Raw genomic sequence first — 12,969 nt, 5'->3', positions numbered from 1 at the left:
GGCCGATGTCCGGTTTTCAGGGGTGGCCGGTTTTGTAAGACTTTCTTTGTAAGGAAATGTTAAGATTTCTGTCGGGACTCTAAAAATCGGCCGATATTCAGGGAGAACCGGTTTTCTGAGGGACCGGTTTGGATAAGTTTCACTGTACTGTCTTTGCAATAATTTCTCAAAACGAACTAAGTTCAACAACCTGTAATTTTCTCAAAAATTGAAGAAAATCAAAATCCTTGCCACATGTACATCTTCAATATCCATACAAACACTCTGTAAAACAAGATGGTCCTCACTTGAAAATTGTGGGAGGAGTTAGCTGGCAAATTATGTACCCTTCATATAATAATAATTTTCAAATAAAGGGGCAAGACTCCTGCATGAAAGGTGGAAATGGATCAAAATTGCAACAAAATCTAGAATGATCCACAAAGAAGCTACATAGCAAGTTTCAGCTTGATATGTGACAGAGAAATGAAATTAGAAACAGAAAACCCGAAACGGACAGACGTAAAGACATCGTTGTACCATAATACATTGCATCTAAAGACGGGTGTATAAAAAGGAACGGATGGACATACGTACAGACATCACTGTACCATAATACATCCTGTCCAAAGACGGGCGTATAAAAAGGAAATTTATTTTCATTTACATTCTCCATTCATTTCTTTAGAATTCCCAGCTGTTAAAAAAATGAATCAAGATTCATATGTGCATTGTTTACAAGTGCAGTGCATTCATGAGGAAATGGCTTTCATTTCAATTTGTAAAGCTATCAAAGGCAAAAACATTGGAAATGTAAATATAGATATTAAACGATACCTGAGTTTTCAATGGCATGGCCAAGAGTTATTGTCACTTTAATTCTGTCTCCAATATCCAACTGTTCATTACATATGATTCTTGCTAAAATCTGAATGACTTCTGTCCTTTCTAGCTCAATTGCACTATCAGCTAAAAAACAAAGTTTTTTTTATTGTTTTCTCCGCAATATATGAATAGTAACAAGAGTACCGCCAACGGTACATAATACGTCCGTGAAAAGCTAATATAGGGCATTTTTCTAACACCATGATTTGTAGAACTTGCCTTCAAGTAGTATCAGCAATCATCAGGTTGTGACATACTTTCTTTGCATCGAAAAAACCCAAGACAAATCATGTACTCTCTATGTAATATTTTCACTTGGCATAAGATGTATGTGTACCAAGTTTAATGGTCCTTGCCCCAATGAATCAGTCTACATCTTGCTACTACGACCTCGAACTTTGACCTTAAGCATCCTCCACTTGGCATAAAGTGTATGTGTACAAAGTTTGACGGTCCTAGCCCCAACAGTTCGATTTGTATACTGCCTACAAGGTTTTCCTACTAAGTGATACTGTGACCTTGACTTTTGACGTTGAAAAATAATAGACATCTTCCTCTCTTCATAGTGATCAAATGTACCAAGTTGTAAAATCCTGGAGCTTACGTTTCGGACTGTATTCTGCCCACAAGGTCCAGACGGACGGACGCCGCCATACCATAATACGTCCCGTCTGTGATGGGCATATATATTAAAATGAATATGAATTAACATATAGTGTTTTATTTGTATTAAAACATGCATACCCTTTCTCACACAGCTTTATGATGAAACCAGTAAATCATACAATAACATATACATTGATATTTAAATATATATGGTATCTATATGCATCAAGATACATGTACATACATCAAAGAATGAAATAGAAGGTCTATATATATATATAGCAATTATATATATTTTGTTTAATGTCATTAAATTTGTTTATTTTGTCCGAAACATTGCTCTCTCTCTTTCTCTCTCTCTATATATAAGTCTCTTTTTTGGAAGTAAAATGCAGAAAAAACTCTAAACACTTTGTTGAAATATTTCGACCGTGTTACCGGTTCATTTTATTATTACGACTCTTACCTTTCTCAAATGTTTTTTAGAGTTATATATATATATATTTAAAATCTAGCATGCTGGTCACATGCTACTAGGTTTGGTTCCACAGGTCATGAGCTCAACTCCGGGCAGGGGTGGAAGTGGGTATCCATATAATAATGAATTTCTCTGCGCTTTATATTGAATATTTCTTAACTTAGAGCAGTTATGTTCTTAAAAGAGTTCATTGCAATCTTTGTGCTTTATGAAATATTTCAAATGCAGTGTATATATCTTGCATCATCGATCCTCTTAAATTTACACGAAATGATTGTATCCCATTTCCATTCTCAGTGACCGTGTAGCGTATGAAAGCATAGCAAGAATTCCAGCGGCATCGAAAGCAAGTTTTCTGACTGGGTTGAGCCGTCTAGTGCGCTGGTCACACGCTGCTAGGGAGATTTGGTTCTACAGGTTTGAGTTAAACCCAGGGGCGGAAGTGGGTATCATATAAAAGTGAATTTCTCTGCAATATATATATATATATATATATATATATATAATAGAAGAAGAAAAAAAGTCCAACGACGACTAAGTAAACATGATTCACATTTAATTACACTTAGCACTTCCGCCATGTTGTTTGGTTCTTCATGATCAGTGTATAACAATATTTAAAATACAAAAACAGTACAACCACCAAGTATAAATCTTGTGAGTGCCCATTTGGAATGAAATTGTACATCAAACAGATCTGAGACTATATGAAAACCTTTATCAAACATTAAGACTTTTATAAATAAAATACTCTTGTTCTATACTTTTACGTCGAAAAACTGCAATTTTGGGAAATGCAGTCATTTATATATCATGATTAAAGGTACATATATTCTCCAATTTTTATGTTGAATGTTGATAAAGATTTAAATGCTAAGGTATAAAAATTATTAAATGCATAAATGCAAAACTATGGTTGTAGAGATATCATTTTCATTAGCCAAGTGTCTGATTCACTTAATTACTCCCATCTCCCGGAAGATGTGGAGATATAAGTTGGAATTGTTTCAAAAGACTTGTCATTTTAAACAAGAGAGCAGAGTACTGACCATGTGACTGTCTTATTAGCATACTAAGTGTTATTTTCCCAGCAATTCTCAGGTCTGTGTATATCTAACTACCCTTTGGTGTTTTACACAAGATGTAGTATAATGAATTTAGTCTGATAGGTCATTATTCCTACCATATATACTCGCCTCCAAGTCGGATTTTTGGGAGTTAAATTTTAGTCCAAATTAAACTCTATGTCCGACTTGTAGGAGTGTCCTAAGAAGATTAGTATTTTTCTGGATGGCGTAATGTATAGCCTAGTATTTTTTAAACTACAAAAACATGGACGAAATAAACAAAATAGTAACTGTTTAATTTGTTGAGAATAAAAAGAGAAATATCGATGTCATATCCCAAAACATCATTGGAACACAGATAAATACATAAGAGTATTGATATGAAATTGATTTGTTGGGGAAAAAATATAATATATTGGCGCAATATTTGAAACACAGGTAAAAACATTAGAGCATTAACTTGAAATTGTAAACCGATTCTTGAAAAAACTTAGACCGACTGATAAATAAGTCAATGGCAATTCCCTCCAAAATACCCTAAAAACTATACAACCGACTTATAAGCGAATTGACTTATAGGCGAGTATATATGATATATCTACAGTCAATGAATTCAATGTCGAAACTTACCAACACCATTGTTTACTTCCCGACCACATGTAAAAATGATGCACGTGCCAACTAAAGATATCCATGATTTAAGATAGTCAAGAATGATTGAAAATTTCAACAGGGATATGTTCTACAAGTTATCATGTATTGCCATTTATATAGATACATGTTAGTTTGGAAACAACAGAAAATTAATTATAATTAGTACGTATGTACACTAATGGTTTGGTGTGTGTGTGTGTGTGTGTGTGTGTGGGGGGGGGGGGGGGGGGGGGGGGGGGGGGGGGGGGGGAGCAAACATTAGTTTATACATCGAATTAGACAACTTGTTCCCAAGATTTTGCAGATTTTACATAACAAGACATGCAGACAACACTTTTACTATGCTTGTGAGCTGATATTTTGGGAAATTTTCAATCAGAATTTGGGGAAACTCAGTCAATATTTAATTGGGAATTGGTTCGTTTACCAGAGCCATATGCATGGATATTGAGCCCTGTATACCACAATGGTTCTTGCAGTATATATCATATATGTTATTAAGTTATGGCCATTTTAGCATCCGAAAAATGATAGAAAATTATAGCAACCAATGCACTTGCATTAAAGTGCATGTGAGCATTACTCAGCACTACTGTTGATATCATTCAACAGATATTTGAGAGATATACCTACAGTATAAATTATTTGCATCATTTACAAAGAGACCCATGGGCCACATCGCTCACCTGAGTCACCTTGGCCCATATTTAAAGATTTTTCCTATATATTCACATGTAAAACTTGGATCCCCGTTGTGGCCCCAACCTACCCCCCGGGGCAATGATTTTTATAAACCTCAATATGCACTGTCAGGACGCTTTTATGTATATGTAAAAAATGTAAACTTTCCTGGCCCAGTGGTTCTTGAGAAGATTTTTAATGATTTTCCCTACATATTTGTATGTAAAACTTTGATCCCCTAGTGTGGCCCCACCTTGCCTCCGGGGGCATGATTGTAAGAAACTTAATTTTCCACTATGTCAGGAACCTTTCATGTAAATGTAAACTTTTCTGGCCCAGTGCAAAAATCAGACAGACAGATGATGGACAACAGGTGATCAGAAAAGCTCACTTGAGCTTTCAGCTCAGGTGAGCTAAAAAAAAAAAGGGGGGGGGGAGCTATCAACCTTTTGCTTATGTTCCGGTAATCTCACACTTGCTCGCAAGACATGTTCATTGACGCACAAGTCATCAACGCACGATACCTCTGATGGGCTGGTAATAAGAAGTACATGTATTAAGAACAAATGAGGAAATTTCATGCCAGAACAGGTAGAGGAGAACAAAAAGTTGTCACTAAAATAAAGGAGTTGGCATTGAAAAGACAGATATTTCCTATATGATCATTGCAGAGAATACAGATAAATACAATCAATTTACACCTTGATTATTTGTTTTATAGTAATAAGGACTGTATGCATGCCAAAGTATTCTAAACACTAGTACCTGTACCATGTTGTTTTAATGGGGTATATTTTTCACACCTTGTATTAGTGGACTGCTCGCATGTGTGTCTGAAATTTTGTATGCAAAAATATTTAGCTTTTTCATTCCAGCAAGAGTTTTTTTTTTTTTAAAAATGATTTTTGATTAAAATACAAAAACTATATATGACCAGAAAATCCTTGGTCCATAGATGGTTTTTCTGTTTACCGAATGAAAATATGATGCTCATTTTAGGAAATATCACTGTCAATTCAATTCTGAACCCTTCTATCTTAAATTTCATAAACTTCATTGATTTTGTTTTTTATTTTTTTTTTCAGTGGCTGATAGGAAATATTTTTAAACAAGAAAGAAGAAAGAAAAGAATGCATCCTGGATCCCTCGAGGGAAAATCACATGAACATACCACACAGCTATCTCAGACCATCTGAATTGAGCGTTTTAAAGAAGCATAAATAGTGTACAGTAAATAATATAAATTATGCAATCAACATTCAAATTTAATTAACAAGAATAGAAAACAATATATTTGCTAAACATATATTTAAGTATTGTTGTGCATCAACAACCCCTTTTGACAAAATAAAAACAGAAATTTTGTAATAAGTATGGATCCTATATATATGACAAAGGAAATTTTTTAAAAATAAATCACAATGAACTTCAATATCAAAAAGAAATTCATTATAAAAGTTGATTCTTATGTTCATTTTTAAGGATATGCGGGACGATGATCACGTGATGGTTGCGAATTTATTATAAATTTAGAACCGGACGCAACGTAGTTAAAGCTTTCAGAGAAAAATCACAATGTTGTACAGACACACTATATGACGTCATAATAAAAAAGTACATCACGACGTTGTATCGCGGGGAAAATGTCATCATATTTTGTCGTAATTTGCTACCGCTGTCAAGTGTCATGTGTAAATCTGTTCATTGAATTCTTGTCAAATAAATAATTTTTATTTTATTTCATAGTGTTTACAAGTCTCCTTTTCATATACATTGCATGTATATATATAGTATGCGCCACAGTAATTTTGATAGTATAGCCTATAAATCGCTCCTACATGCACATGCAATTTGCATCTCTAGGCATGTACAAAAAGAAAGTCAATCGTCTGTAAACAATGACTCGGTGCAAGTGGTTTGTTGATATTTACTATAGTAGTGTGAAACTAGAACTGGACGCACATTTCTCCGAATCTTGCTTGGGAAACGAACAAACTATTTAGGTGCTTTTATAATCGACCCTTGTTTGCGAGAAATACCCTCCCTCCCCTTATGATGATAATCGTTACTTTTGGTCAAATATTAACGTCCATACTAGGAATGTTTAATTTTTGCAAGCATTTTCATATAAATATAAGTACGCTTTATCTCTCAAACTATTTCATATTCCAAATTATTTTTACTAACTTTACAAAACACTGCTGCGGAAATGGTAACTAATGTAAACAAGAGGCCCATGGGCCACATCGCTCACCTGAGTCACCTTGGTCCATATCAGAAGATTTTCCATATCTATTTGCATGTAAAACCGTAGTCCCTATTATGGCCCCAAACCTACCCCTGGAGGCTATGGTTTTTGCAAACTTGAATCTACAATGTCAGAAAGCTTTCATGTAAATGTGAACTTCTTTGGCCCAATGGTTCTTGAGAAGAAGATTTTTAAAGATTTTCCCTATATATTTGTATGTAAAACTTTGATCCCCTATTGTGGCCCCATCCTACCCCAGGGGGCCATGATTTTAACAAACCTGAATCTACACTATATCAGAAAGCTTTCATATAAATCTCAGCTTTTCTGGCTTAGTGGTTCTAGGAAGAAGATTTTTAAAGATTTTTCCTATATATTTGTATGTAAAACTTTGATCCCCTATTGTGGCCCCATCCGACCCCCGGGGGCCATGATCTTAACAATTTAGAATCTGCACTATATCAGGAAGCTTTCATATAAATCTCAGCTTTTCTGGCTCAGTGGTTCTTGAGAAGAAGATTTTTAAAGATTTTTCCTATAAATTTGTATGTAAAACTTTGATGCCCCCCTTGAGGCCCCATCCAATCCCCGGGGTCCATGATTTTAACAAACTTGAATCTGCACTATATCCAAAAAAAAACACCCCAAAAAAAAAAAAAACTTTGACCCCCTATTGTAGCCCCATCTGATCCCTGGGGGCCATGATTTTAACAATTTAGAATCTGCACTATATCAGAAAGCTTTCATATAAATCTCAGCTTTTCTGGCTCAGTGGTTCTAGAGAAGAAGATTTTTAAAGATTTTCCCTAGATATATTTGTATGTAAAACTTTGATCCCCTATTGTGGCCCCATCCGACCCCCGGGGGCCATGATTTTAACAATTTAGAATCTGAACTATATCAGGAAGCTTTCATATAAATCTCAGCTTTTCTGGCCCAGTGGTTCTTGAGAAGAAGATTTTTTAATGACCCTACCCTATTTTTACCTTTTCTTGATTATCTCTCCTTGGAAGGTGGCCTGGCCCTTTATTTTAACAATTTAGAATTCCCTTTACCTAAGGATGTTTTGTGCCAACTTTGGTTGAAATTGGCCCAGTGGTTGTTGAGAAGAAGTTGGAAAATGTGAAAAGTTTACAGACGGACGGACGCTGGAATACGGGTGATCAGAAAAGCTCACTTGAGCTTTCAGCTCAGGTGAGCTAAAAATATGACACACGTCGGAATGTATGCGAGAAGCAGACGTGTAAAAAAGAAATAGGTGCAAAGTCACAACATGTGCGACACATAAATACCTTGAAAAATAGCATAGGGACGATCGAGTCAAGCGACATTAGCTACCATGGCCCTGGAAATGCTGTTGATCTTGTAAAGGAAGTAGTAGCTCATATTGATGTTAACTAGATCTAACCCGTGGTTTGAAAGAAGACGAACTGTAGAGCTAGACTAGACGTTTTGTCCGAAGCCATGTTTAATATATACATTTATATTTTTAAAAAATTTAATTTTAATTCTAAATATTTCAATAGGTTCAAAACAAATATAGTTTCTAACAATGTATTCCAAAACAGGCACGAAGAATTAGGCTGCCCCCCCCCCCCCGTCTTTGACAGTGAGCATTTTTTTTTTTATTTTGCAGTGCAAATAAATTGAGACTGTCCCCTCCCCCATTACTTTTAACAGTAGTTGTACATGAAAAGAATATAAGCTTGAAAGTTATCGATAACAAATATTTCGCCAAGCCTAACCCCAAGGGAACATATCAATGTATAACTTCAACGACGCCTACCTCAAAATCAAGATTAGCTTCACCCGGTCATATTTCTACAGGAAGTTGGGTATATGAATAGCTTTTAATTGCAGTGTTTGCAAAAAAATTCATTGACAGGTTTTTGAGCAGTGCTTCATTTAGTATCTGGACTACCCTGTTTTTAAGTACTAATTTCCACCCCAAAGCCTTAAATTTTCCCAATTTCTTATTACATGGTTATGTTTAAGCATGTTTTTATTATATATTTTGCATATATTCTTAAGATTATTGTAAAAGATATAGATAAAAATTCCATCAAATTATTTTTTTGAATTGAAAATCGGAATGATCTTGTAAAATTCACAATTTTCGAAAAGGGGGGTAATTCAAAGCTTATTATCTCCCTTGTATACCTAGAAAGTGGTCATGAAATTTATACACATTGTACAGGACATCCTGATGGTGCTTCATGAAAAAAAGAAAAAATATTCATTGACTAGTTATTTTTGGCCACATCGTCCCGCATGTCCTTAATTCAAGGGTCCGGGGGAACAGGTACTTCTTTATATGAGTAAACTCGCTATATCCGTGTTTGTTATTTTTACATAGAACTTGTAAGGAATTTGCCTGGGAAACCAGCTTCATTTCGCTTTAACTATAAATTTGCTATATCCGTGTTCACTGTATTTGAATTTTACTATATATGCATGTGTTCCTGTGATATTAGGCAAATATATTAAGACAGGTAAAATTTACTAAACATGAAATAATGAAACAATAGCAACTATTATGACCTATCTTTTTTGTATCATCACATGCACACACACACACACACACACACACACAGGATCATAAACATAAGCTCCTCGGAAAAGGTACTTACCATTGTCAGAAATGCAGGAATCTATGGTGGTGATGACTTGAACAGCTTCTTTCAATACTTCTGGATCATTTAATTGATTATACAACTGCAATAACTCAAGACACAAGATATCCAGCCCCCCACACCTTCGAACTTGATCCTGATTTGATCCTAGAGAAAGAATTACCAGAATATGAAAAATTCTAATCTTTTAAGGATGAATGCTACACCAGAGAAATTTGATGTGGATAAAAAATGGAGGATATGTACATCAATATTTTGAAATTGAAAACTTTCAAATTTAATTCATTTAGTCAAACAAGAGGCCCACAGGCCTTATCGGTCACCTGAGTACTCATGAAAAGTATTACTATACTCCCAAGGGCTATGAAATCTAGAAAAAAAATTCCTGTTATGAATATCACCAACAGTATAAAACAAGATGTGTTCTTAAAACTTCAATGCCCTCAAAAGTGCATACACTGATGAAAAGATTTACATAATATAATATGTGTATTACAGGACACATCTCGTGTTTTCAAAGTATACAAAATATTACATGTATTTTGTCTTAAATTCTTTATGCTTATATTAATTAATTCTAATAGTTCGTTCAATAAAAGATATGACTAATCTGGAACAATCCTAGGGTCAAAACTCTGGGTGGTGAAATTCACCAATTTTTGTACATACTTTTCTGCTATTCCTAAGTATGCATTTAGATTTTATACAGTCTCAGCAAACTTAAACAAGAGGTACTGTGAGCAATGCTCACTAAGAATACCCCCCGCTTACCCCAATCTCCCAAAGGGTGTTGGTAATAGGTATAAACTACCTCTTTTCTGAGTGTAAAAAACAAATGGCATGACAAACCGAACCATATTGCTACTTCGATGTCCAGTGCGCGTGACCTTTGACCTTTTGACCCCAAAATCGATAGGGAACATCTTCATCCCATGGGTAGTCCATATGTATGATATGGTGACTGTAGGTGGAAAGGATAACGCTTTAGAGCCCGGAAACCATATTGCTACTTCGATGTCCAGTGCGCGTGACCTTTGACCTTTTGACCCCAAAATCGATAGGGAACATCTTCATCCCATGGGTAGTCCATATGTATGATATGGTGACTGTAGGTGGAAAGGATAACGCTTTAGAGCCCGGAAACCATATTGCTTCTTCGATGTCCAGTGCGCTTGACCTTTGACCTTTTGACCCCAAAATCGATAGGGAACATCTTCATCCCATGGGTAGTCCATATGTATGATATGGTGACGGTAGGTGGAAAGGATAATGCTTTAGAGTCCGGAAACCATTGCGTCTACAGACGGACGGACGGACAGACGGACAACCCGATTCCAGTATACCCCCCCCACAACTTGTTGCTGGGGGTATAATAAGTCCTTCAAATCATTATTATAATTTTGACACCACACTGAAACCAAACCCTTACCCCTAAGACCATGCGATTTACAATTTTGGTAAAGGACTACCTACTCCTTCTAAATATCCATTTAGTATCAATAGCACTAAAGAAGTATCAATAGCACTAAAGAAGAGGATAATTAAATGTTTTACATATAAACATGATATAATTTATGTCCCCCTTGTTCCAAAGATGCTTCATACCAAATTTGAAAAGAATTAGAATGGTAGTTATCATGAAGAAGCTAAAAATCTCTATTGTTCACACATTTATTAACTGTCAGACCATTTTGGCCCCACCCTAATAACAAAACCACTACCCCTGGGATAATCAAATTTACAATTTTGGTAAAGGACTACCTGCTTTTTCTAAATATCCATTTAGTTTCAATTTAGTATCAATAGCACTAAAGATGTTATTTAAGTGTTTTACACATAAAAACACTTTATAGTAGGTTTGCCACCACCCCCCCCACCCCCCTCTGGAGTCAGAACCCCTACCCCGGGGACCATGGAATTTACAATTTTGGTAGAGGCCTTCCTGCTCTACATCACTATGCATTTAGTTTTTCTTACACAGGTGCAGTTCTAGAGAAGAAGATTTTTGAAAATCGGTCAATTTTGGGCAGTTTTTGTCCCACCCTAGGGCCCAGGAGTCCTGAAATTTCTAATTTATGTCCCCCTTGTCCCAAGAATGCTTCATACAAAATTTGAAAAGAATTGGAATAGTATGTTATCAAGAAGAAGTTAAAAATGTTCAATTGTTAATGCAAATTGACAACAACTTGAGTTTACTCAAGTGACCTAAAAATGCAGTTTTAGTAGAAAGCAATCTGAAAAAAAAATTAAAACCCCTGCTGGACTAGAACCCGTGATCTACAGTTCAGCAGTTGACATGTTAACCTACTGAGCTACTCAGCAAGGCGAAGGTTTTTGAAATGAATAGACAAATATTGTCGATATCTATATTTTCATTCATGGTTTAAAAGAAAGTCAGCCATTATGATGCTGTAGAGTACCCCATTAAGTGACAAAAAGAATTCATCATCTTTATACACACATAAAACACTCACTATTGTTGGATACAATGAATCCGAGAAGAAACAAAAGAGGTCTTCTCAATGAAGAAATCCCACTGTGTTGCTTCAAGAGTTTAAAAATGAACGGAATTTGTAGTCCACACACCTTCTGGTTCTCATCTTTGAAAACAAAGTTGCACATCATTAGTACATGTGGATTAAGATGAAAAGAAAAAATATCAGAATATTCAGGTTGTATATATCAGGTCCTGAAAATTTTAAAGTGTAAGTTATTTCCAGCAAAGTTTATTTTCTCAACATACTTTTAAAACAATTGAATATTTGAGTTGTATTTCCTAGGTATTCATGGACTTTTCAATGATATTCTGTTAGTAATTCACAAAATGATTGTCACATAAAATAACTAGAGTATTCCAAGGAACAGTTAGTCGTGTCGACTGCAAGGACATCAGGGATCATGAAATTTATAATTTTGGCAAAGGACTACCTTCTTCTAAATATCCATTTACTTTCAATTTAGTATCAATAGAATATTAAAGATGTTTTTAAATGTTTTACACATAAACACTATATGACAAGTTTGGCCCCACCCTGGACCCAGAACCTCTACTCCAGGGATCATGAAATTCACAATTTTGGAAGAGGCCTTCCTGCTCTACATCACCATGCATTTAGTTTTTCTTAGTTTTGCCCTTCCCTAATGCCCTAGGGGTGCAGGAGTCCTGAAATTTACACTTGTGTCCCCCTTGTCCCAAATTTGAGAAAAATTGGAATGGTAGTTATCAAGAAGGTTGATTGTATATTATTTAACGTCCTGCCTGAGAATTTGTCACTCATTTGGAGATATCACCATTGCCGGTGAAGGGCTGCAAAATATAGACCTATGCTGGGCGCTTATGGCCTTTGAGCAGGGAGGGATCTTTATCGTGCCACAGCTGCTGTGACACGGGGCCTTAGTTTTAGCAGTCTCATTCGAAGGACTGCCCCATTTAGTTGCCTTTTACAACAAGCAAGGGGTACTGAGGACCTATTCTAACCCAGATCCCCACATTATCAAGAAGTTAGAAATGTTCAATTGGTAATGCATGACGACAGATGCTGACAAATTGCTATACGTAACCTAAGTAAGTCAAGTCATCTAAAAATAACCTTGAGTGACCTTTGTTAAAATATTATTGAAATGAAGTTTTTTCAGAGAAGGCATATATTATCTGATATGATTATATTATATTAAAATATAATATATATATTATAATTATATTATATTATATATATTATAATTATATATCATATATAT

General features: G+C 35.3%; 1 protein-coding gene across 1 annotated transcript in view; it reads right to left on the bottom strand.

Annotated features, from left to right (window-relative positions):
- LOC125645628 (telomere repeats-binding bouquet formation protein 1-like) overlaps window positions 1-12,969 on the bottom strand; it is a 69,616-nt gene that overhangs the window by 40,658 nt on the left and 15,989 nt on the right. Inside the window, exons 6-8 of the mRNA XM_048871299.2 lie at window positions 11,706-11,831; window positions 9,229-9,378; window positions 817-948 (exon numbers count right to left, since the gene is read on the bottom strand). Coding sequence (XP_048727256.2) covers window positions 817-948; window positions 9,229-9,378; window positions 11,706-11,831 — 408 coding nt within the window. The remainder of the gene's footprint in view (window positions 1-816; window positions 949-9,228; window positions 9,379-11,705; window positions 11,832-12,969) is intronic.

This window comes from Ostrea edulis, chromosome 1 (genome assembly GCF_947568905.1).
Source record: "Ostrea edulis chromosome 1, xbOstEdul1.1, whole genome shotgun sequence".
Lineage (NCBI taxonomy): Eukaryota > Metazoa > Mollusca > Bivalvia > Ostreida > Ostreidae > Ostrea > Ostrea edulis.
Note: the sequence above shows the minus strand (reverse complement) of the source record. Positions and strands in the feature narration are given on the sequence as shown.